The following is a 26,112-nucleotide window of genomic DNA, read 5'->3' on the forward strand; positions in this document are numbered from 1 at the left end:
GTCTGGGGCTTCCGGGATGAGGAAGCGAAGGCAGAATCAGGTAGTTGTCCCTGTCTTTCTCCAAGACTGAGGGAAGGACGAGCCCAGCTCTGCAGCCCTCTGCTCCCACGATGGTGTCTACAGCAGCAGCCAGTTCCCTTTTGAAGTAGGTGGTTACTCCGAGCATCCTTCCAGCCTCCGACCGAAAGGTCTGTTGGAGAGGAAGATTGCGTGACCGGAGCTTTTCAGTTTTCACTTAACACCCTGAAGCCCCAGTCTAAATAAATTGAAGGGACTCGCTTGGTTGCCTTACCCATTAGTGGGCAGATTCTTGTCACACTGCCGCACATCCCTGAGGTGTACTGTCCAGTACTCACCTTCCTAAGTGGAGGCTCCGGTTTCTGGCTCGGATGTATTTTGAGGATGTGGTGTTTTCCCAGGACTGCCTCGCTTTCCTATGATGGGGAAGGCAAGGGGGGCAGGACTAGGAATCGAGGTGAGCTGTAGGCTGCTTTCTTCATCACCCCTCCCTGTGCTGCTCAGGCCTGTGAGTCCAGTAGGATGAGCACAAGTGGGGCCGTTCGTCCTTCTGTTTAGGCTCCAAGAGTTGCTGCCCAGCCTCTGCTGTTGAGGTTCTGGGTTACTCCATTATGGGATAAGGGATAAGAGCTTTCTGTACTTTGCCTGTGGCTGCCAACCTTCTTGGCTCAAAAAGCAGATTTGAAAGCAGCTTGCAGCTGGTTGTAGAAATTTATGTCCCTAGAGGTCTGGTGACCTGTTGACAAATAACTGCGTGGACCTAGCCTAGCTGCTCCGGAGGGACTTCCCTACCCCAGGAACTGGGTTAGAAACAGCACGGGAAGCTTGATGGGCTCGTGGTTGTCCCCAGGTTCCCTGCTCTGGGCAGCAGTGATCTTGTGTGTCACCTTATCCCCCCCCCCCCCCACACACACCCCCAACCACTGACACCTGTGGGTTTATTTTGAGGAAGTGTCAGGAAAGTTAGCACTGAAAGCCAACTGTGACACAACACGCATTTGTCCAGGTGCTTCCTTCTCAGAAGCCAGCGCAGACGGATGTTGACAGGCATCTTGTAGCATCAGCTTCGTGCCTGGTCTCAAGGCTGCTCATTTAGACTGCAGTGTCTAGATTTCTGTAAAGCACTGACAACCTGACAGAAGGCCGTGCCCTGGCAGTGCCTGAGGGGACGTGGGGAGGCCTGTCTCCACTCAGTCCATTATGAAGAGTTGGGTAGACCCAACCAGAGGCAGCGGAAGAGCAGAAGGCCCACCTTCCGGCAGCCTAAAAAGTGTCGCAGGCTGGAAGAAGATCCAGGTAAATCCTGAAAGGATCTATTGGGTTCATACCTGCAGTTTAGACTGAAATGGTCTCCCCTGTGACAGCCAAACTAGATCCTCTAGGGAAAATCCTTGATAAGAGACAGCAAGGGCAGGTTTCCAGGAAGGCAGGGTCGGAGCAGGCGGCCCACCGTGTGTGGTCATAAAGCCACAGCAGTGGCATCTTTGGTCCTGTCGCTTGATGCAAGACAGCATGACAGGTTGCTTCACACCTTTGTGAAGACAGGTGGCCTGGCCCCTCATTCCAGACCTGTGTGTCTTTATGGTCCTGTGTCCCCTTGGATGTGGCAGAGGTTGAACCCTTGTCCACTCCCAGACTAACTGCATGCTGCCAGCTGACTTGCCTGCAGTCTGGCTCAGGGCTGGAGACGGCAGCCCAGCGCCCGTAACTGGAGGCACAGTTTCCTCATTACTAGAATTCGCTTCAAGTTCAAACAGATCACCACAAAACCCCCTGCAGTGGCAGCTTGCTGCCGGATTTAGCCTGGTGGTTGGTTCATGAGCTTTAAATAATGTTCACTGAGACACATCTGGGCCCAGTCAGCAAGAAAGTGCCAGCGAGGAAGTGGGGCTGGAGGGGCCACTACAGGCTGGGCCCTGGGGTTCCCTGGCAGCCAGCGCAGGAAGAGTTGGCGCTCCCGGCTCGCAGCGTCCCCATCCGTCAGGTATCACCTAGGGCCCACTCGGTGTCAGCAGCTCCTGGATGCTGCGGGGCTGTGGGGACAGCCTCAGCCCCTCGTGCAGGACTCAGGCTGCAGTCCTCTGCCGCTGTCCTCAGCCCCACCGGCTCTGGAAAAGCCTCCATCCCACCACCAGCTCGTGCCCTTGACTCCACCCCAGACGGCTACGGCAGAGCCCAGGCTGAGCTCCCCCAGCTCTCCACCCGGGCCTGCGCCACGCCCTCCGCCCGGCTCGCGGCGACAGCTCCAGAAGCAAACACGAGCCTGGCCCTCCGGCCGAGCCTTGCGCAGGTCGTGCCGGCCTGGAGCGCCTGCTCTCATCCTGCGACATCTTCCTCACCAAGGCCCCGTTTAAACAGCAAGAGACCGCCCTGGCTCCTGGCCTCTCCCACCTCCGCGCCCCAGTGCACCTCAGGGGCCGCCTGTGCACGGCGGACGCCGCACGACAGCCGACGCTCGCCGGGCTCCGCGCTTGACCTCGCCCGTCCTCACGGGCGTCCTTGAAGTGGGTACCGTTGTTGGTGCCATTTTGCGGGTGCAAAACCCGAGACTCAGGGAGCTTGAATGAACGCCAAGGGGCTCCCGGCTCCGAGCAGTCAGTTCCCGCAGGCCCGCGGGAGCCGCGCGCGCCCTTCGCCGGGGCCAAGGCCCGGTCCCCCGCTCCTCCGCGCCCGAGTCCCCGTCAGGCCCAGGGGAGGAGGCGTCCCAGGTGTGGCTCCCGGGGCGTGACTCGGGCGGGTCACCCGCTCCCCTCCGCCGCGGCCTCGGCCGTGGCCCGTGTGCATCTGCTGAGAAGGGAAGGCGCCCCGGGAGGCAGGGGCGTGGGAGCGCCTGCGTTTCCGCGGAGACGTCCCCGCCGCCGGGGCCGTGCGCCTCCCAGCCGGCCAGGCCCTGGGCCTGGGGGCGGGCCAGGGGGCCTTGGTCACCGGCCTGGCGTGGGGTCCAGGCTGTGGTTGCTCGAGAAGGGGCAGCGGGAGAGCTTTAAGTGAGACTTGGGGAAGAACTGGGTCCGTTCCAACTCGGGGAAGCCCTAGATCCCTCTCCTGACGGAAGGCCCCCAGAAGGCCTTCCTGGCCTCAGGCTCTGAGGCCAGACCCCTCTCCACCCCGCCCGCCCCCGTGGCCCAGCCTTGGGGATTTCCTGTGTCGGGCACTGGCCAGCCCGCCGTCGGGGGAAGCCTGAGGGTGGAGAAGGTGGCATCTGGAGAAAGCCCTGCTCCCCCACAGTCTGGCCTGATTTGAGAACCCCCCTCTTCTGGGGGCGTTCATGCAGGCTGGCTCCTCCCGGGTGAATCACCATCGTTATTTATTCATTCATTCACATGTTGTTCAGGGCCGAGGCAGGGGACTCAAGTGGTTAAGAGCACGGGCGTGGGCTCCAGACTGCATGGGTTCAAATCCCAGCACTTAGCTTATGAGCTGGGGCCACCTATTAATCTCTCCGTGCCTCAGTTTCCCCATCTGTAAAGTGGAGGGAGGAATGGTACCTACCGGAGAGCCTCACTGTGAGGCTAATATGTGATCACAGACATAAAGGTCTCCTGACCCACGGGAAGTCCTTCCTGTTAGCAGTCGAGGGAGGTCGGGGCGATTCTGCGGACTGGTATTGTTTGAACACCCAGGTGACAACTAGATAGCCACTTTATAATAATTATAGTTTTATAATAAACTACATTTTTTTGGAGTTTTCTATGTATTTCCCAATAAAAAATTTTAAAACTTTTTACGTTTGTCTCATCTCCCCCCAAAATTCTTTTATCTATTCGTCACCTCCTTCCTTCACATTTGCTTGTTCTTGTTTGTTTGTTTGTTTGTTTAATCCTTTGGTCGCCCGCTCGCGCCCCCCAGGCACTGAAGTGAATCCTAGTGGTTCCCGACACGGGGCTGGGAGCTGCTCCCGGAGCTCTGGCCTCCTGGGCTCTGGCAGCCTGCTTTCTGCCGGGGCACGTGAGGAGCGAGGGGAGGCAGGGGGAGGCCCAGGAGGGAAGCGGGAAGGAGCAGTTGATGGCTGGGCGCGGGGTCGGGGCCGTGTCTGCGGACTGGCCGCCTGGCCAGGCGGTTGCACAAGAGCGGAAAGGCCGGGGGAGGGGGGGAAGGAAGCGCCATGGTGCACCGGCGCCCAGCAGGTCCTGCTTGCAGCAACCCTGACTACTTCCTCTGCCCTGTCCCCTCGCCACACCACGGGGAGCAACGGGCGAGTCGAGTCTGTGCAGGGGCCTCAAGGCAGCACCATGGGACAGGGAAGGCTGGAGACAAGCTGAGTCCCTGAGGGAGGGGGCCTTGAGCGAATAATCAAAGGACAGCACTCAGCAGGGAGCCGAGTGCCCCGTGCTGCCCTCCCAACCACGTGCACTCAATCTATTCTCGCTCTCCAACTTTTTGTTGCAGCAAAACACCCACAGCAAAAGGCCCTGCGCCGATCTCAGTGCTGAGGGCTGGGTTCATTGCTGGAAAGTGAGCACACTTGTGGAACCAGCATCCTTAGCAAGCAGGAGCCCGTCACCTGCCTTCTCCCGTGTCCCTGCAGTCCCTGCTGGCTCCCCACCACCCCCACCCCCGGCCCAGAGGTCACCCTGGCTTCCAGCACCATTGGCAGGCATAGGCAGTGTTTGAGCTTAGGATAAATGGGTTCCTGCCAAAGGCATGCTTTGTAAGGCGTGCTTCGTGTCTGCCTTCTCTCCTCCACACTGCATCTGGAAGGTTCACTCGTGTGTGGCAGTTCCTGTTCATCGCTGAGTAGTGTATCCTGTTCAGGAGGATCCTAGATACATAGATGGAAATGTCCAGAGAAGGGACTTGAAAGGCTGGCCACACCAGGGCTGGTGACCTCTGGGTGAGGTGGGGGAGCAGCAGTGACTGGAGGGGACGTGCCTGCCGAGCAGATCTTTCACAGCGGAGGGAATGGACCCTGTGCTTCTCTGATAAACCCCTCTTGGGGCCGGCCCCCTGGCAGAGTGGTTAAGTTTGGTGCAGTCCACTTTGGTGGCTTGGGTTTGTGGGTTCACATCCTGGGCATGGACCTACACCACACTGTGGTGGTGACCCACATATAAAGCAGAGGAAGATTGGCACAGATGTTAGCTCAGGACTAATCTTCCTCAGCAAAAATCCCCAAAAAACCAAAAAAAACCTCTTCCAAATGCCAACTGTCACCCCAATGGTCCAAGGGGACCCGTGGCTCTCAGTGCTCCCCATGATGGCCTTTTTCATCTCTCTCAACCTTGGAATCTGCAGATCTGACCACACGCTGGCTCTGCCCCCCTGAGCCTACACCCAGACTGCCTGGGTCTGAGGCCATCTGCTGTGTGACCTTGGTCCATCTCCATAACCTCTGAGCCTCCCAAACCCCCACCTGCCTGGTCCTAGCACCCCAGGCTTTAGTGAGAGAGGCTCCAGCCTGTCCCCCTGCCCACTGCTCCCCTCCTCACCTCTTCCTCCCAGAGCCCCTTCCCCGTGGCCCCATTTTACTCAGGACGAAAACCAAGTCATCTCTGAGATCCACTCTTTGATCAGGATTGTAACCCAGCTCTCACTCAGCATCTGTCCCAGCTGCCGCTGGCAATTCAGCACGCTCAGACACCCAGGGATGTGTGCCTGACACTTGCACACATTCCCGGAGAGGCATTCATTCATTCATTCGTTCATTCAGTGAGTGACGCAGTTACTCTCCACGTGTTTATGGAGGGCCCACTGCGTGCCAGGTACCAGTTCTAGGAGCTGGGGCCAGAGGCCTTAGCGAAACAGGCCAAGCCCTTGCTCACATTCTGGTAAGGAGAGACATTGTAAAAAAATAAAATAGGTAATATGTCAGTCATGGTAAGTGCTCTGAATACAAACAGGAAAGCCGGGTGGGGGGAGCATGAAGTTTTGCTATTTTGTGTGAAGTTATCAAGAAAGGCCTCTCAGAGGAGGTGCCATTTGAGCAGAAACCTGGAGAAAATGTGGAGGAGTTACAGGTGTGTGGGAGATGGTCCAGGTGGAAGCGCCAGTGCAAAGGCCCTGAGGTGGCAGCAGCTTGGTGTGTTCCAGAGCAGCAGAGAGGCCAATGCAGCTGGCCCAGAGAGAGCTGGGCACCTCCCCTCGCCAACCGGTTGGGCCTGGTAGGCCACAGAGAGGACAAGGGCCGCATGTCCAGCATGTCGGGCACACGGGCATGCGTCCGGCCGCCCACGTCCACGCTGTGGGAGCCTGAAGAGTCCCAGAAACTGAAAGAAGAAGCAGAGCCCTTTCTGCGCCCTCCCTGTTCCCTCCTGCCCCCAGCCCCGCCGCCACACATGGGACTTCCTCTTTCCAGCCCATTTAAAGCCCAGCCCGGGAACGTCCCGGAGCAGTGGAGGCCACGCGCAGCCCCGCCATGGGGGACACCTTCATCCGCCACATCGCCCTCCTGGGCTTCGAGAAGCGCTTCGTCCCCAGCCAGCACTACGTGAGTAGCCGCAGCGCCTGCGAGCGCGCAGAGACAGCCCCGGGCGCGGGTACCAGACCGTGCTGTCCCCGCGCAGTCCCCAGGGCCACCGGCCGAGACGCGGGCGCTCCGGGCGGCTGAGGGTGGAGAGCCGGGATCGCGGGCAGACGGCTCCGCGTCTCTGGCCTCAGCTGCCCGTCGGGGTCCGCGGTGGATGCACGCCCCTTAAAAAGATGTGCGCCCTCGCACCCCTGACTCTGAGGGGCGGGGACGGCCAGCCTCGCCACCCCCGACCTCGTCCCGCCAGCCCACCTCACTCCCTGCTCCCTCGCCCCAGCCAGGAGCACCTCCTCGGCAGCTGTCCATGTCCCCGAGACCCCGCGCACACGTCCAGGGCGCGTGCCTCCGGGCAGCCCTCCCTGACCATCCCTACTCTCAGGGAGGAGTCCTCTGGGAAGGAGGCTGGCAGCGGGCTCTCTGTCCCCTCAGTCGCCCGTGGGGTCAGTTCCATTAGAGTCCTATCCCCTCCAGTAGGGTGACAGCACGAGGGGGGTCAAAAATGCGCCCCCTCCTGCCCTGGTGGCTGGGGAAGTGTCTGCCCAGACGTGCCACCCCCCCTAGGGTCCCCAAGGCTGAGGAGGGCCAGGGAGGAGCTCCACTTAGTAAATTGTATGGCATTTGTATGGTACATTTAGCAATGTGCCAAGACCTTTTTTTTTACTTTTAATTTTGAAATAACTTCAAATTTGCAGAAAGGTTGCCCAAAAAAGTACCAATAACTCCAATATTCCTTCACCCACATGCTAGCTCCCTCTCTCTCTCTCTCTCTTCTTCCCTTTCCTTCCCTCTGCCTCTACCAGGTTTCTCTCTCTCTGAATATAACTTTTCTGAATCATTATGATACTAAGTCGCAGAGAACGTGTTTCTTGACCCCTAAACACTATGATGTGTATTTCTCAAAATCAAGGACAGTCTCTTACATAACCAAATGTGTCAAAATGAGGAAATTGACCTTGAGGAAACACTATTATCCAACCTACAGACTTTGTTCCAATTTACCCATTGTCCTACTTGTCCTCTGTAGTAAAATCTTTCAGGACGAGGGTCCGATCCAGCGTCACCTGAGGCATGTCCGTGCTCACGTGTCTGTAGCCCTCCTTAATCTGGGTCGGTCTTAATCAGCCTCTCTGTGTCCTTCCCAGCTCTGGCATTTTGAAGAGAAGGGCCGGTTATTTTGTAGAATGTCCCTCAATTTGGGTTTGTCTGATACTTCATTAGATTCAGGTTATGCATCGGTGGCAGGAATATTCCAGAAGTGACACTATGTTCTCATTGATCCTATCAGGTGGCAGGTGACTTTGACTTGTTCCCATATTTGGTGATGTTAATTTGAGTAGGAGTCCCAGATGTGTCCTCCAAGCTTCTCTACTGTAAAGTTACTATTTTCCTCTTTGTAATTAACAACCGACCTGGGAGGAGATGATTTGAAACTTTGTGAATATCCTGTTCCTTACAGAACATTGATGACTCTAGCCTGAAATTGATTGCCAGATAGTGACTTTTTTAAACTCTATCATTCCTTTGCATTTATTAGTAAACATTTTACTTAAAAGTCTTTCCTTTTTCCTTATTATTTACTTATGTCAATACGGATGCACAGATCTCTACTTTATTTAATGGGTCATAATCTATTACTGTCATTACTTATAGATGCTCAGATTGTCCCAGATTTGGCCTGTGGGAGCTCCTTCTGTGCCCTTCTGACCTATCCTGTCGTTTTTTGAGCACATTCTTACTTCTGGCACAGGGTGCTCCCAGTTTAGCCTATCTTCTCTCAGCCCCAGCCTGGGCTCAGCGGTTTTGCCAAGGAGCCCTGGTTCTTCTAGTGAGGGGTCGTATTAGAACCAAGATCTGGAAGCTAGGAGTGCTCATTGCCACTGGGACGTCACTGCTTGTGTCCTGTCAGTGAACAGACTGGGGAAAATAGCCATGTCATCCATTCTTGCCTTTCATCTGTTTAGATTTGTAGCTCCTGTCTCTCGCCCTGAGAACCTGGTTCCCGACAAGGTTAATGTATTTCCTCTTTTGCTTGATTCTGTAATACACTCAACTTGTTTCAGAATTACTACACACACGCCATTATTATGAAGTCAGATTTAAGTTCTCTTTGCAGCTCTTTCTGTCGTTTTAGACAGAGAGTGAAAGTACTAAAAGTTTCTTGGATTGTAGCTAAAAGGTACTTGGATTTTTTCTTTTCCATTTTTCTTTTTTTTCCTTTTCTTCTTCTTCCCCAAAGCCCCCAGTACATAGTTGCATATTTTTAGTTGTGGGTCCTTCTGGTTGTGGCATGTGGGACGCCACATCAGCGTGGCCTGGCGAGCAGTGCCATGTCCACGCACAGGACTTGAACCAGCGAAACCCTGGGCCACTGAAGCGAAGCGCGCGAACTCAACCACTCAGCCACGGGCCCGGCCATTTTCCATTTTTCTTCATGATGGTTGTTTCCATTGATATATAGTTCTGTTCATTTGTTTCCACTTTTGAAGTTTAAAAAAAAACCTTGTTGATTTAATTTTATTTTTAAATATGTATGGGAGTGGCCCAGTGGTGCCGTGCTGAGGTGGCGTCCCACGTGGAGGAGCCAGAGGAATTACAACTAGGCCACACGGCTATGTGCTGAAGCTTCGGGGAGGGAAGAAAGGAGAAGGGGAAGATTGGCAACAGATGTTAGCTCAGGGCCGGTCATTCTCACAAAAAATAAATAAATAAATAAAATTTAAAATAAATATGTAACGTATTAACGTGTTCAGATGTCAAAACTTCACAGGAAGATATACTCAAAGACTCATTCTAGTTTACCTTTCCTCTATTTCTCTTTGCAAAAAAACCCCACATATATATATTTTCTTATTTTTCCTTCTTTACTACACACAAATAATAAACAAGGTGACATACCATACATTTTTTATCATTTTCCATATCCTGGAGTGCCCTCTGAATTAGTTCATTAAATCTGTCTCATTTTTTAAATGTGTGTAATAGTTCGTCATGTGACTATGCCATCGTTCGTTCATTTAGATTGCTTTCACTAACTTGCATTTACCTAATCAACCTGCATTTATGTTATTATAGGTAACATTGAACACTTCTTTATATGTTTAAGGGTTACATATTTATATGTGTTCTCCATGAACTGTTTGTGCCTTTTGCACATTTTTCTATCAGATTTTTTGTCTTTTTCTTTCAAATTTAAAAAAGTTCTTTATACATTAGGAATATTAACTCTTTATCTGTGATACGTATTGCAAATATTTCCTCCCAGTTTATCATTTGTCTTTTGGCTTTGCTTACGGTCTTACATGCTAAAGTTTGAAAAAATATTAATGCATTTGCAATAGCAATCTTTCACTGCCTGTGGGTTTTGAGTCAGTTAGAAAGGCTTTCTGTGTACCCGTGTTTCCTTCTAGGACTTACATGGGTTCAGTTTTTGCATTTAGATCCCTGATCCACTTGGAGTTTATTCTGGTGTGTGGTGTGAAATATGAGCCAAATTTTACCTCTTCCTAAAAGGCTAGCCAGTTGTCCCAAGACCAAGTTTTTAAAAATCCACCTGTGCCCCTGTGACTTGAGATACCACTTTTAACATAGCCTAAATTGCCAAATGTACGTGGATCTATTTCTAGATTTTCTGTTCTATTCCAATGGTTTTTTGTTCTCGCGCCACTACCATACTGTTGTGATAAAATGGACATGACGAAATTTACCATCTTCACCGTTTTTAAGCGCCCAGTTCAGTGGCATTAAGCACATGCACACTGTTGTGCAGCTGTCACCACCATCATCTCCAGAACTTCTTCATCATCACAAGCTGCACGTGAAACACTAGCTCCCCGCTGCTCCCTCCTCCCGGCCCCTGGTGACCACCATTCTGCTTTCTGTCTCCATAAATTCGACTATTTCAGGTATCTGTTATAAGTACAATCATACAATATTTGTTCTTTTGTGTCTGCCTTCTTTCACTTAACATAATGTTTTCAAGGTTCATCTGTGTCGTAGCATGTGCCAGAATTTTTTTTCTTTTTAGGGCTGAATAATATTCCATTGTGTGTATAGACCATATTTTGTTTATCCGTTCCTCCTTCAATGGACATTTCCATTGTTTCTGCCTTTTGGCTGTTGTGACGAATACTGCTATGAGCATGGGTGGACAAATCTCTGTTTGAGTCTGTTTTCCATTCTTTTGGTTGTGTACCCAGAGGTGGAATTGCTGGTTCATATGGTCATTCTGTGTTTAATTTTTTGAGGAAACGCCATCCTATTTTTCTTAGCAGCTGCACCATTTTACATTCCCGCCATAAGAGCACAAGCATTCCAGTTTTTCCACATCCTCACCAACATTTGTTTCTTTCTGTTTTCTGGGTTTTTTTAATAATAGTTCTCCTGACAGGTGTGGTGCACACTGTTTTAATGATAAAGCGTTTACAGCCTGTTTTCATAGCTCACAGGGATACTGTCCCTACGTAGCTCTTCTTTTCCAGGGCTTTCCTAGCTGTTCTCTCTCCCCTTGCTCACTTCCTCACATGCTGTCCATGGCTGCTTTTGTGCTAAAACAACCGAGTTGGGTAGTTGGGACAGAGACCACAGAGGCTGCAAAGCGTGACGTGTTTACTCTCTGGCCCTTTACAGAGAACGTTTCGTGACCCCCCTGGTCTGAGACGTGGTTCCTAACTCTGCACATTAGAGTCACCAGAAGTTTATCCTGAGCCCGCCTCAAGTTCATCTTCCTCGTCCTTCTAAACCACTTTACCGATTATAATTTCATACCAAATAGTTCACCCATTGAAAGTGCGTGGTGGTTTTTGTATGTTTACCCATTTGTCCAACCATCATAATCTAATGTTAGAATACTTTTGTCACCCCCCCAAAACCTTGTACCCACTGACAGCTGTTCTTTTTATGCCTCAGTATTTTATTCTGAAGAATTCCAAACATACAGCAAAGCAGAAAGAATTTTACAAAAAATAAAACAAAACAAACAAAACCCCAGCTGCTCCTCAGCCAGACCTGGACTCCACCGTCAACATTGCCCTGTAGCTGCTTCATCACGTGTTTCTACATCCATCCTGCAATCTACCTTATTTTGGGGGCATTGCAAAGCGTATTGCAAACATCAGTACACTTCGCCCTAAACCCTCAGCATGCATATCGCTAACTAGAATTCATCTGTTTATAGTTTTTTCTCTTTTGATGTAAAATGTATGTAAAATGAAATCCACAAGTCTTAGAGACACATTGCTGAGTTTTGATGGTTCCTATGTAACCCAAACCCTCATCGAGATATGCAGCATCACCGCCACCCCGGAACATTCTCCCACAGGCCAGTCATTCCTCCACATCCCCGAGAGGCCACCACTGTTCTGATTTGTTTCCACCTTAAATTAGCTGCGCTTGCTCTAGAATGTCGTAGATATGGAATCATACGGTGCGTAACCTTTCGTGTCTGATCCTTTCACGCAGCACGATGCTCTTGAAATTCCGCCATGTGGTTGCATGTATCAAGAATTCATTCCTTTTTCTGGCTGAGTAGTATTCTCTGACCTATTTTTGCAGGCTTAATTTTCCTTACTGAGATCTTCTTTTTTCTTTCTAACAATGGCTTTATTGAAATATAATTCCCATACCATACACTCCACCTATGGAAAGTGTACAACTCAATGACTTTTAGCATATTCACAGAGCTGCACAACCAACACTGCTCTCAATTTTGGAAGATTTTCATCACCACCCAACAGAAACCCCGTACCCTTTAGCAGTCACTCCTCAACCCCCACCAGCCCCGGCAACCACTAGTCTGCTTTCTGCCTCTATGGATTTGTCTGTTCTGACACTTCCTATTACTGGCACCACACGGTACCTTGCTGTGTTCTCGTGTTGTGTCAGCTGAGCCCTTTCTGCATCGTAGCCTTCTAACTCTCTAGGAGTGAGGTCCTACTTCTATGTCCAGTTTACAGAGTTGGAGTTACTATGGAGTTGCGGGACGATAATTATGGAATTGTAGGCAGTGGACTTATTATCAGAGAGATGGGTCATCTTGCCCTGGGTGCTAAAGGTGGAAAGTGGCACCTCCAGGGTCCGTGAAGTTGGTGTCCTTTCTGTGGCCCAGGCTGCCCCAAAGAGTGCCCCCCCAAGTTCTGAGGGCTCCCACCAGGGGCTGGGGGGCTTCCTGGGGGCGTGGCCAGGCCCCCTTGGAAGCTGAACAAGGGCCCCTGCCCCGGCCACCCCCAGGTGTACATATTCCTGGTGAAATGGCAGGACCTGTCCGAGAAGGTGGTCTACCGGCGATTCACGGAGATCTACGAGTTCCACGTGAGTGCCTGGCGGGGGCGGGGGTCGAGGAGGGGACGCCACCCAGTCCCAGCTCCGCCCTGTGGGGAGGAGGGCGCCCTGGTGCCAGCCGGAAGCTGAGGAACCTGGAGTCCCCTCGGCCCAAAGGGAGGAATTATTATTTTTTAACTTTTAAAAACATTTTACTTAAAGTATTGCTATTGTGGTAAAATATACATAACATAAATTTACCATTTGAACCATTTTGAAGTGTGCAGCTCAAAGGCATTAAGTACATTCACAGTGTCGTGCAACCATCACCACCATCCATTTCCTAAACGTTTCCATCTCCCGCATAGAAACTGTACCCATTCAACACCAACCCAGGGGGCATTCCTAAGGGATGCGCTGGCTCTGTCCCTGCTGGGGTGGCCTGGCTAGTGTCACCACCACGGCTGTCAGCCCAGGACAGTCACTGGCCTGCTGAGGACCCCTGGTGGGTCAGAGGGAGCACTGATAATCCTGACACCAGAAGCCTGGGGCCTCTCGCCTAGTGGGGCCCGCAGCCCCCAAGGTTTACATGAGCGAATCCCAGGGGCCCTAAAGCCTCTCGGGGTCCCCACACCAGAGGCTGGTTGGACAGCTTTGGGGCTGGTCATCAGGGGTCACACTGTGCAGAGCTTGGCTGCTGGGTCCTGGTCTGAGATGGGGTCAGGTGGATGGAGGGTCCATAAAAGCCACATGGGTCCCCCAAGAGCCCCCTCCATATACAGGACCCTCCTTAACCAGGGAAGGGAGCCTGCGCACTGTCGGGTTCCCGCGCTTCTCTTGTGTGAGAAATGAGAAACGTAAACTGAAATGCAAAGAAGGTTGGAGCCGCCACTCACCAGCGCCGCAAAGCCCCACTGATGGCACTGGGCCGTCTGCCACCAGGCTTTTTTAAGATAAAGGAAATAAAACATTACAAAAGAAGCAGAAGGCTCCCTTCATCCATAGCCCTGTCCCAGCTCCTCCCTGGGTGGCTGCATGCACGCTCATACACACACACACACAGACACACACACACAGACACACACACTGACACACACACATACATACACACAGGCACAGACACAAAGACACAGACACATAGACACAGACACACACACAGACACACAGACACACACAGAGTCCAGGAAGAGTGTGCAGTGGTGTTGTGTGTGCATCTCCGTAGTCTGTATGGAAGCCGTGAGCGCGGCTGGCTTCCTTCCCTATCTCATTGTCACTGGGTTGCGTTTTTGAGACATGTCCACCCTGATGCGTGTGTGGCCCCATCAGCTCCTTGGACCGCCCCAGGCTGTTACCTGTGGATTAGCCTCTTGTGCTAATTGGCAGTCTCATCCACTCATTCAGCAGTTCTTTGTTGAGCCCTACTAAGTGCCAGGTGAGCAGGAGACGCAGCTGAAGGTGACCAGGGTATAAAAACCGGATGCAAATCCCTCCCCTCTCCTGTACCCTTAAGTTCTAGCGGAGTCATCAGAATAACAGACAAACAAAAAGATAAGCAATTTATATAGTGTGTTAGGTGATGGTTAGAACTGTGGAGAAACATAAAGCGGGGGGAGGGATGGGGAGGCCAGGTAAGGAGAGGCAATTGTCAGGAGAAGGCCTCACTGAGCGGGTGACATCTGAGCAAAGACTTGACGAAGGAGAAAGAGCACACTATTGAGATATGTGGGGGAAGAATAAGAATAGCATGTGCAAAGGCCCTGGGGTGGAGTGAGCCTGGAGCTTTCATGGGTGGCTGGAGCAGAGTGAACGGGGGAGGGTGGTGGCGGAGGAGGTGAGCGAGGGAGCAGGGGCAGGTCACATGGGGCCTTGTAGACCAACATGAGGCCTTGGGCTTCCACTCTGAGAGAGCTGAGAGGCAGGGAGGGTCTGAACAGAGCAGGGACAGGATCCAGCTTAGGTTATAAGAGGATCCCTCTGGGTGTGGATGGAGGACAGACAAGGGTGGAAGGGAGACTCATCGTAATAATCCAGGCCTGGTGGAGGTGGGGGTGGTGAGAAGGGCCAGGCACAGATTTGGGGAGTAGAGCTAAAAGGATTTGCGGGTGGCTTCGATGTGAGGTGAGAGAGAAAGAGAGGCAGCAAGGATGCCACCAGGAGTGTCTAGGGCGAGCGACTGGAAGGGGATTTCGGTCGTTTCCGATTTTGTGCTTTTACAGTAATAAAGAACGTTCCTTCACGTCTTTTCTGTCCAGAAAACGTTAAAGGAAATGTTTCCTATCGAGGCGGGGGACATCAAGTCGGAGAACAGGATCATCCCCCACCTGCCAGGTGAGGCGCGGGCCTCCGGGCCGGGGGTCGCCCGCCCCGCCCCCTCCCCTGCCCCCGGGCCGCCCTTCCCGCCCCGGTGGATCCACCCTCGCCGCGCTCACCCGGTCTCCGCCGCCCGCCCGCCAGCCCCGCGGTGGTTTGACGGGCAGCGCGCCGCCGAGAGCCGCCAGGGCACGCTCACCGAGTACTGCAGCGCGCTCATGGGGCTGCCCACCAAGATCTCCCGCTGCCCCCACCTCCTCGACTTCTTCAGGGTGCGCCCTAACGACCTCAAGCTCCCCGCGGACAGCCAGTGAGTGGCCTCCTCGTCCTGTCCAACGAGGCGGGACAGGGAGGGGTGGTGAGCCCGCCCTGGAGGGGGTGGGACTTTCCCCATGTTACAGATGAGGCGACTGAAGCTCAGAGAAGGGTAGCGACTTGTCCCAAGTCACACAGCTGGAAAGAAAAGGGGGCAGGATTCCAAATCTGGCCTCTGTGATCGGAGCCGCCCAGCACCCCCGCCAGCTCTCTGCCTGGCCCCCTCTGAGCCTCGCGGTGCCGGGGTCGGAAGCCCTGGGTCCTCATCCTGACTCCGCGTCTGCCGGGAGCCTTCGGAAAGCAGTTTCCCGTCTGTGACGGGATGTTGAGGGCCTGATGCGGTAAGGGGTGCTGTGGAGAGCGTCTACACACTGTCAAGTGTGGAGCCCGGAGAGAATGCGGGCGTCCCAGGCCCCTGCCTCCCCTTTGTCACCTCATTCTCTGCCTGCCCGGGCCCCAGGGTCTCCTGGACTCTGCGCCCTGCGGGGAGGCGTCCGAGAGGCTGAGTGAGATCCGGGGAATGTGCTCTCCCGCCCCAGGCCGGCGGGGGAAGGCCCCCTCTGGTCACTGAGTGTGGGGGTTGCCCACAGACAGGCTGCCACAGACAGACAGACAGACAGCGACACTCGGCCAGTGCTTGTTGATCCCTGAATGCATGCCGGGGCCAGGGGAGGGCGGCCCCCATGGGCCCGGGGTGGTGGTGGGGGCGCCCACTCCCCGTTGGCTGCTCGCTGAAAGCTTCAGAAGAAGGGAGCTGGCCCCTGGGCTGATGGGACCCTTCCCACACTCCCAGCAGAGCTCTCCGGTGGCCCGGGGGCAGGGGCTTTGCCCCCTTCTCCAGTTGGCCCCTCCTCCTTGGGGTCTGCAGGAGGCTGGGCCCCCCCCTCCCCCCCCCCCCATGGCCTGAGCAGCCCCGCAGTGTCCGTTCGCTACCTTCTCTCTGCAGTGGGCCATTTCCCACGTCCCTTTTTCTCTTGGGAAGTTCTTCTCTAGGTCTGTCTGGACCTTCCCGCTCCCCAGCGGGAAGCTGAGGGTCCAAGCCAGACTGTTCTCTCCCGCAGAGTGAAAAAGCCAGAGACTTACCTGATGCCCAAAGACGGCAAGAATAACATAGCAGGTGAGAGCGCGGGGCCAGCCATGCGCGGGTCACCCTAAGGGGATTGTTGACACGATCAGGGACCCTGCGTGCCGGTGGACAGGAGAACGAGCAGGAGGGGAGAGTGACCGTGAAGGGTCTTGGTGCTGCTCTGAAGATCTAAAGGGTCTCGGGGTCACCGAACAAGGAAGGGGGCTCCTTGCAGATGTCAGCGCTTCCCCCGCCTCCGTGGCGGCAGAGCCCAGCGCCCACCCTGGCTCCCATCAGCCCTCGGCAGGCTATGGCTGAATGAACGAACAGGCTTGGGGGCCAACCTGGCCTGCGCGGGTGTCGCAGGGGCACGACAGTGTCTAATCTCTATTGCACGATAATTGTTAATAACACTAGGTAACATTTACTGAGCTCTTAGTCTGTGCCAGACGCTGCTTTAAAGAGTTTTCCCTGTGTTAACTCGTGTAAGGCTCTCTGTAACAAGATGAAATAGGTGCGCAGTGTTACGACCCACTTTACAGCTGGACGCACTGGGGCTTGTTTCTTTTTTTAATTCTTTTTTTTTATTGCAGTAACATTGGATTATAACATTATATAAATTTCAGGTGCACATCACTATAAATTTCGATTTCTGTGTGGATTACATCATGTTCACCACCCAAAGACTCATGACAATGCATCACCACACACACTGCTTAATCACCCCTTTTCCCTCCCCCTCCCCCTCTGGTAACCACCAATCCAATCTCCGTTGCTATGTGTTTGTTTGTCGTTGTTTTTATCTTCTACTTATGAGTGGGATCATACGGTATTTGACTTTCTCCCTCTGACTTATTTCACTCAGCGTGATACCCTCAAGGTCCATCCATGTTGTCACAAATGGCCGGATTTCATCATTTCTTATGGCTGAGTAGTATTTCCATAGTGTGTATGTACCACACCTTCTTTATCCATTTGTCCCTTGATGGGCACCCAGGTTGCTTCCGACTCTTGGCTATTGTGAATAAGGCTGCAATGAGCATAGGGGTGCCTGTATCTTTACACATTCGTGTTTTCAAGTTCTTAGGGTAAATACCCAGCAGTGGGATAGCTGGATCACATGGTAGATCTATCCTTAGTTTTCTGAGGATACTCCATACTGCTTTCCATAGTGGCTGCACCAGTTTGTACTCCCACCAGCAGTGAACAAGGGTTCCCTTCTCTCCACATCCTCTCCAACATTTGTTGTTTCCTGTCTTGTTAATTACAGCCATTCTGACCAGAGTGAGGTGATACCTCATTGTAGTTTTGATTTGCATTTCCCTGATAGCTAATGTGCCTGTTGGCCATCTGTATATCTTCTTTGGAGAAATGTCTGTTCATATCTTTTGCCCATTTTTTAATTGGATTGTTGGGTTTTTTGTTGTTGAGCTGTATGAGTTCTTTGTATATTTTGGATATTAACCCCTTATCTGATATATGGTTTGCAAATATCTTCTCCCAATCGTTAGCTTGTCTTTTCGTTTTGTTGATGGTTTCCTTGGCTGTGCAGAAGCTTTTTCGTTTGATGTGCTCTCATTTGCTCATTTTTTCTTTTGTTTCCCTTGCCCGGTCAGACATGGTACTTGAAAATATGCTGCTCAGACGAATGTCGAAGAGTGTATGCCTATGTTTTCTTCTAGAAGTTTTATGGTTTTAGGTCTTACAGTCAAGCCTTTAATCCACTTTTAGTTGATTTTTGTGCACGGTGTGAGATAATGGTCTATGTTCATTCTTTTGTCTGTGGCTGTCCAGCTTTCCCAGCGCCATTTACTGAAGAGACTCCTTTCTCTTCTTGTCTTGTACACTTGTCTTGCACACCCTTGTCCCCTTTGTCGAAGACTGGCTGTCCCCAGGGGGCTTGTTTGAAGTTGAGACTCTTGCCAGGGCGCACACAGCTACTAAGTGGTGGAGCGGGATTTCACCCCGTCCGTGGGCTGCCCAGACAAGTCCTCTGGGCCACTCAGAGTGTGGTCCAGGGACCAGCAGTGTCAGTCGGCTTGGGCTGCTATCACAAGCTGTCCCAGACTGGCAGCACAAACAACAGAAACATATTTTCTCACAGTTCTGGAGGCTGGGAGTGCGAGATGAGGGTGTGGCAGGGCTGAGTGCTCCCGAGGCCGCTCTGCATGGCGTGCTGCTGCTGCCTTCTCGCTGCGTCCTCACGTGGCCTTTCCTCTGTGCGTGCGCTCCTGGCGTTGCCTCCTCTTCTTATGAGGACCCCTACTGGATCAGGGTGCCACCTGGATGAGCTCATTTAACCTTAATCACCTTCTTAAAGCCTTTCTCTCCAAACACAGGCAGATTCTAAGGTCCTGGAGCTTAGGGCTTCAACATATGGATTTGGGAAGGGGATACAATTCAGCCCAAAACACACAGCAGCAGCATGGCCTGGGGGCTGGTTAGAAATTCAGGCTCGGGTCCGGCACAGACCGGGATCAGCCCCTGCACCTCAGCAAGATCCCTGGGCGGTTCGTGCACATCACAGTTGAGAAGGGCTGCTCGTCAACCACATGAGAAGGAGAATATGTTAAAGTGTGTGACTAGTGTCTGGAACACACTAGGCGCTCCATACACGCGGGGCTGTGAGCACTAGCTGCCTCTGCTGCTGTCCAGTCGGCGGGGCACGTCCACCTCTGGCGTGCCTGGAGCTGGGTGGGGACGGGGAGCCAGGGCCAGTTCTGTGGCCCACACAGGGGACGGCAGGGGAAAGCCGGGAGGAGGCGGGTCCCCTCCCCCCCCCCGGGGGCGTCTGCTCACTCTGCCCTCCCTCTGCCCAGATATCACGGGCCCCATCATCCTGCAGACCTACCGCGCCATCGCTGACTATGAGAAGACCTCGGGCTCCGAGATGGCTCTGGCGTCCGGTGACGTAGTGGACGTCGTGGAAAAGAGCGAGAGCGGTCAGCCTCCTCGCCCTGCCTGGCCCTCCTCCCCTGGGGCCTGGGTCCATGGCCACAAGCCCCTGACCGAGGCAGCCTCGGGCCTCCTCCTGGCCTGGCGCACTGTGGGGCTCCAGCTCCTTCAGGGGCCCTGTCCCCCCACACTGCGGGTCCCCCCGCTCTGAGCGTGCACCCCGGGGTGCCTGTGGGTTCCTGCACATCTTCCATCCTGTGACTGTGCATCTCTGGGGTTGCACCCTGATGGGGGTGGACTTCTCATGCTGTGTGTGAAGTGGGTTCAGAGCTGTAATTCTGTGACCCTGTGTGTCCGGCTGTGTGTGATTTGGGAAGGTGATATTTCTGAATCTGCGTGTTGGATGTCTGTGTGTCTGTCTGAGTGTTCTTACCACCCCCGACGGCTGGGGAGGCTGACAGGCCCACCGTGACTCTGCCTCACACCCCTGGCACAGGCTGGTGGTTCTGCCAAATGAAGACAAAGCGTGGCTGGGTGCCGGCGTCCTACTTGGAGCCCCTGGACAGTCCGGATGAAGCGGAGGACCCAGAGCCCAACTATGCAGGTGCCCCTGCCCTCCACGGCCATGCGGGGGGAGGGACAGCAGGGGCCCGGGGGTATGGAGAAGCCAGAAGGGACTGCTTTGGGGTGGGACATGATTATGGGTGGGGCAGAGGGGGATTCAGGGCTGAGACCCCATAGTCTGGCTTGGGGGCCTAGTAGGAGGTGATGCTCTCGGTCAGGATGGGGAACCAGGAGGTGGAGGTAGGGGGTGATGAGGTCAGCCTGGCACAGGTGATGGCTGTCGGCCTGGGGCCAGGTCCAGCAGGAAGCTGAAGGATGAGCAGACCTGAGGCTCAGGAAGGAGGGCTGCCTGGAGGTAGGGGCATCATCGTTGACTAGAGGGGGAAAGCTGGCAGCCCTGGGGCTGGATGGGGCCCACATGGAGTTTGAAAAAAATTAGAATTAACAGCCTATATTTTAAAATGGAGAGATTTCACAATTTTATGTGGATTTATGGCTTCTCCTTAAAAACTGGGGAAGATATGTAGCCCCACATGCCAGCAGTCAGCTGGAGTTGAGTGGCTTGGGTACCATGGGGACGGGTGCTCCCCCCACCACTTCCCGGCATCCGCTTCTCATATTTAGGCGTCTGGCCAGGTCTCTGTAGTCATGGGAACTTGTGGCCCCTGGAGTGGATGGCGGAGGGTGGGAGGGGCAAGCTCACCTGAGTACAGTGGGCAGAGGACAGAAGTCCAGGTTGCACCCACAAGCGGGTAGAAGGAAGCTTCAGAGGGAGGCCAAGGAGCAGGTGGGGAGGTGGGAGGAGAGCTTGGGGAGGGGGGTCCTGGCCAGCTGATTGGGGGTGGTGAGCCCCATGTGGGCGGACCCTCACACCATGCCCCCTCCCCCTTCTGCCCACCAGGTGAGCCCTATGTCACCATCAAGGCCTACATTGCTGCGTTGGAGGATGAGGTGTCCCTGGAGGAGGGTGAAACCATTGAGGTCATTCATAAGCTCCTGGACGGCTGGTGGGTCATCAGGTAGGAGAGCGCCCCTCCTTCCCACTGTGCCCACTCTGAGAGCCAGCCCTGGCCTGGGGCAGGGCCTGTTGGGGCTCAGTGCTGACTTGGCTGTGTGTCTCTGCGTAAGCCACTACCCCTCTCTGGGCTCAGTTTCCTTTTGGGTAGCAGACGAGTGATAATCCCATCCTGCCTGTTTCTCAGGATTCAGTGTCCTTGTCCGAGTGGGTACATTTTTCCTTTGTGACTTGGGTCACTTCCCCTGACCAGTCCATCCATTATTCCTTCTCCAGCAACACAATTAATTGTTGTATTGATTATTTATCTTTGAGCACTGGCAGAGCAGACCCCGTCGTCTCTTTTCCTTTAAAATTTTCATTGCAATTCCTGTTTATTCCTCCAAACGTAGGAATACTAAATTGTTTTTTTTCTGGTCCCGGGGAAAGCAGAATCCCAGGGGCATGCAGGGCCATTTCCCTGGAGCTACTGGGCCTCCCCAGGTCCTTGGACGAGTTTTCAGAGCCCTGAGTCAGCGGGCCAGCCCGTGGCCCCAGCGAGCTTGTGCCACGACACCCAAGATCAGCATGGCCCTGGGCTTGGGGCTTCCAGGCAGCCTTTCCCAGCCTTTTAGATCCACACTCAGTTACGCCCCAGCATGCACCCCTGAGAATTCTTGTGATTCTCCCCCCACCAAGAAGAATCAGTTTTACTGAGCCAAGTTTGTACTATGCAAAGGTGTTTTTTGTTTGTTTGTTTTTTTTTAACGCCCAAGTATAGTAGTGAGAATGGAAAGAAAAATCTTTTTGACAAATGGTGCTGGAACAACTAGATATCCACGTGGAAAAAAACGAACCTAGACCCTACCTCACACATACACATTTATGTGAGATGGATCACAGGTTTTATCACCAAGCACAAAGCCCCCAAAAAGAAGCTTTTGGAAGAAAGCAAAGGTTTCTTAGGACGGAAGGCAATCGCGGTAAAAGAAAAAGCCGACAAAGCAGTGTAGCAGATGTTTCACAGCAAACACACATCCTGGCCGTGATCTGGGTCCAACGTCCTCTCCCTCCCAACATCCCAGCTGGGAAGGTCTGTGTTGCACAGATGAGGAAACTGAGGCCAGAGGGCGGGGGCTGGTGTTAGCCCGGCGTGGCGTTTGCAGCCTCCCTGCCTGCCTTGAGCCCCGCTGCTAGAGGGAGCCCTGACCCCCGCCCACCCCACGTGTGGGCCCCCCACCCCGTTCCAGCCACTGACCAGGCCTGAGGGCTGCCTCTGTTGCAGGAAAGACGACGTCACCGGCTACTTCCCGTCCATGTACCTGCAGAAAGCGGGCCAGGACGTAGCCCAGGCCCAACGCCAGATCAAGAGCCGAGGGGCGCCGCCCCGCAGGTGAGCGAGTCCCCGGGGCTGGGGCCTGGGCGGGGTGGTGGAAGGGGTACCGCCGGTTCCCCCTGTCAGTCCGGGCCTTGGACTGGCAGTGCTGGCGCAGGGGACACGGGCGGGCTTTCCCAGCCTGGCGGGGGCGGCAGCACCCTCACCGGCTCAAGAGCCTGGTCGAGCCCTCCCTACCGTGGGGCTGGCACGGGGCGGCAGGACAGCAGGGGTGTGGGGTGCGGGGGAAGGCGCCAATGCCTGGGTCCTTGAGGATGGCCATGAGGGCTGTGGCAGTCCGTAGGGCTTCCTGGAGGCTGGCGAGGGGCGTGGGCAATGGGCCTGGGCTCTGCGGCCGGGCAAGAGTCCGTATCGGTGAAGGGCAGCTGCATTCCTGCCCTGCCCAGGCTCCTGCCGCTCCCCACTTCCTCGGGCCAGTCTTTGGACCCCAGGGCTGGGCGGCGCGGGAGTCCCCGCGGGCAGGCACGCGGGCGCGGCGGGGACACGGGGCGCTGACGAACGCCCCCGTCCTTCTGGGCCCAGGTCGTCCATCCGCAACGCGCACAGCATCCACCAGCGGTCGCGGAAGCGCCTCAGCCAGGACGCCTACCGGCGCAACAGCGTCCGCTTTCTGCAGCAGCGCCGCCGCCTGGGGGGGCCCGGGCCGCAGAGCGCCTGGAGCCCGCTGTGTGAGTGCGGGCGGGCGGGCCGGGGACCCCGGGACGCGGGACCCCGGGGGCGGGGCGGGGCCTCACCGGCCGTACTGTCTGCCTGCAGCAGAGGAGCAGCCGCAGCCGCAGAGCGACCGAGCGAAGCCGCAGCCGGCGGTGCCCCCGAGGCCCAGCGCGGACCTCATCCTAAACCGCTGCAGTGAGAGCACCAAGCGGAAGCTGGCGCCCGCCGTCTGAGGCCAGGGCACCCCCTCCAGAGGGTGACCTGACCCCTCCGCCCGCTCCCGCCCGCTCCTTGTGTGCGTTTGTATAGAGCCTGGCGTCTGAGCGCCGAGGGCATCCCCGGGCCCCGCCCCACCTCGCTATCCACCGCCCTCAATAAATGTTGCTTGGAGTGGACAGAGGCTCTGCAGAGATGCGGGGCGGGTTGGGCTCCGCCCTTGGAAGTATTTCTGGAATTAAGTGAGGGCTGTGAAGCCTGCTAGGGGGAAGTTGCAAGAACCGAGGTCAGGTTGCATACTGCCCTGGCCTTGGCCAATACCAAGTTTGCACAACGCCAAGTGCAACAGGAACCTCCGGCCCCCACTGGCTGTTTGCACAGAAACTGCAAACTTGAACTCTGGCCCCACTGCAGAGGAGTCCTGAAGAAGGGTGGACACAGTCTGTGGTCAGGGGGATCGGGAAGGTAGGTGACCTTGTGTGTGCACCTTAGTCGGCTGATAAAAGAATTGTCATTTAGGTATAGGGAGGGGGCACCTCTGATTCTTCACCGAGAGCCTGTCCAGTTCGGAGTTGTACCAGAAAGCAAATATTCACTGATGAACACGTCCTCACCACTCACTCCGGCACTGCTGCCAGCCCATGGCCTCAGAGTCTTTGCTGGGGGGGGGGGGGTCTTTCCCAAAATGCAAACACACTACCATGCAAACTGGAGCTGCAAATCTTGCAAAAGATGCAGCGTGTCACAAAGGCTGTGGGTGGCAGGGGGAGCTGTTCCCTCCTAGGAGAGAAGCCGCTATGTGAGGATGGGCAAGGCTGGTCCCCTGAGAGAGAAGAGAAAATTGGCAAGGGGACCGATGCTTCTGAAGAGAACTGTTTGACCGTCCAAGGGTTGAGAGAGGCCTTGAGATAGATAACCACTGTGCCCTTAACGATTTTTGCAGACCCCTGTTTGCTGGAAGAGTCCAGCAACAACAACTGTCATACAAAGCTGTGAAAAAGTTAACTACGGACAACCCCAACCCCCTTGCTTGTTCAGCTGCAATTATAACAAAAATTAAACACAGTATGAGAAAATACTTATTTTCATAATTTTTAGTTTGTTTTTTCAAGCTCAAGTCCTGATCACGTTTTCCTATGTTTTTTGGGTATTTCTGGTCCCCTGGAGGTGGCCATGTGGCGGCCCCACTGTCGCAGACTGACGGGGAGGGCCTGGTGGTGGGTGTGCCTGAGGTCAGGAGGCTGAGCCAGCAGCCTCTGCCATGCACACAGGGTGGGCATGCCTGCAGGCATCTGGGTCTGAGTTCCGGCTGCACCGTTTGTGCAGCCAATTTCTTGAGCCAGACACAGTGCTGGGCTCCTCATGTCACCTCTAGTTCTGACAACAGCCCTGTCAGGGAGGGGCTTTACTGACCAGGACACCAAGGCTCAGAAAATGCAGGTGGCTTGCTTCAAGTCACAGGGCAGGTAGGCGGCAGAGCTGGGAGGTGGAGCCAGGCTTCTCCTTCTGATTCCAAATCCCTGCTGGATCCACTACCGTATCCTGACCCTGCAGAGCTCAGCTCATGGGTCAGCCCATGGCGGAGGGACGCTGGGAAGAGGGAGTGTGATGCGGCAGCGTCTTCCAGTGCTCTCTGCAGCCCCCCGGGCCTGTGATGGAGGACTGACCAGCTCTGCCCACCCTGGGATGGGAAGACAGGGCCTTGGATCAGAAGCAATGCACGCCCTGTCTCTGGGAACTGACAAGGACCCACCACATCCAGCCCCCCCGCTCCTGGGCTGGGCCCCTCCACATCTCCCCGACCACACTATACTCCAGGCGCCCCCATGTGCAGACACGCCATCACCACAGCTTCTGAAAACCACCCCACTCGTTTAAGTCATTCCCCCCAGTCTTGCCTCAGTCGCATGAGTGACAGTGCTGGTCAAGCCCCCCTGGTCCCAACACACACTGCCGGGTAAAGAAGGAATCTGGGGCCCACAGGAGTTGATTCAAAGCAGAACAGCCCCACTAATGGTCCAGTCAGAAGGCAGCCCAGGCTGAACCCTGCTGTCTCCTCCTTGTCACCGATGGGCTAACCACCAGGGAGCCAATGACAGATGATGAACTGAGGCTGTATGACAGACACCTGCTGGGTCTCCACATCAGGCACAGTGGCCACTCAGAAAGGGAAAAAGAACATGGGCTTTGGAGTCACACAGACCTGAGTTTGAATCCTGATGACTCCTTTCCTGGCTGTGTGGCCTCAGGCAGGCCATTTAATCACTCTGAGCCCCAGGTGCCACTCCATAAAATGAGGGGGCTTTTTCCTGCAGGGTTTGTAGGGCCACACTTCCAACATCTGTTCAGGCACACCAGGAGCTGGTCCCCCCGCCCGCATTGTAAACCAGGCTGTCCTGCATTCCTTCCCCAGGAAGTGAGCCTCTGAGCTAGCTGGACCCGGCTGTACCTGCAGTCCGCCTCCCCGGGAAATGAACTGCCGGGGTTGGGTCATTTCCCATGTCTCAGGATATGCATTCAGGCTCCAGCTGGGCCGGGTGCCTTCCCAGGTAATGGCCTGCAGGTCGTCTCTCCCTCTGGCAGCCTCCCTTCATTTGTATCAAAGTCTTTTCTCCACTGCTTCCCGAATGGGCCACCAGGTCAGGGTCCTCAGCCTTTCTGCACCCTAGTCAGGTTAATTCCCCCCAATTTGGGAAGTATTCACAATTTTGGGTCACTAATTCGAGTGATGATAAAGATTAAGAACACAGAGGGATGGATGTGCCTTCAAATGACACCCCCCGGGGGAAAAAGCTACAAAGGAAAGGACGTTGGGACAACTGGCAAAACTGGAGTGTGAGCGGTAAACTCGATGAAAGAATTACATGAACGTTCGATCACTGGGGTTGGCGACTAAACCATGGTTACTATTCTTAGAAGATGTGCCCTGCAGAATTTAGGGGTAAACAATATATGTAACTTTCCTG

At 54.5% G+C, this 26,112-nt stretch overlaps 1 protein-coding gene across 1 annotated transcript; it reads left to right on the top strand.

Moving 5' to 3' along the window:
- The first annotated feature begins 6,235 nt into the window (after nucleotides 1-6,235).
- Nucleotides 6,236-24,224, top strand: NCF1 (neutrophil cytosolic factor 1). The gene is made up of 11 exons (XM_014856719.3): nucleotides 6,236-6,442; nucleotides 12,707-12,787; nucleotides 14,989-15,064; nucleotides 15,191-15,356; nucleotides 16,423-16,478; nucleotides 19,247-19,369; nucleotides 19,819-19,926; nucleotides 20,788-20,905; nucleotides 22,166-22,273; nucleotides 22,799-22,944; nucleotides 23,033-24,224. Exons 1-11 carry the CDS (start codon nucleotides 6,371-6,373, stop codon nucleotides 23,161-23,163), a joined length of 1,185 nt encoding a protein of 394 aa, XP_014712205.1. The 5' UTR covers nucleotides 6,236-6,370; the 3' UTR covers nucleotides 23,164-24,224.
- The last annotated feature ends 1,888 nt before the right edge of the window (nucleotides 24,225-26,112 follow it).

Source organism: Equus asinus, chromosome 14 (genome assembly GCF_041296235.1).
Source record: "Equus asinus isolate D_3611 breed Donkey chromosome 14, EquAss-T2T_v2, whole genome shotgun sequence".
NCBI lineage: Eukaryota > Metazoa > Chordata > Mammalia > Perissodactyla > Equidae > Equus > Equus asinus.

Bases quoted from the DNA above. Each gene is read 5' to 3' on its own strand.
- NCF1 (XM_014856719.3), top strand. From the start codon at position 6,371: ATGGGGGACACCTTCATCCGCCACATCGCCCTCCTGGGCTTCGAGAAG. The intron at 19,927-20,787 runs GTGCCCCTGCCC...TCTGCCCACCAG, and splicing joins CCCAGAGCCCAACTATGCAG to GTGAGCCCTATGTCACCATC. The intron at 20,906-22,165 runs GTAGGAGAGCGC...CCTCTGTTGCAG, and splicing joins GACGGCTGGTGGGTCATCAG to GAAAGACGACGTCACCGGCT.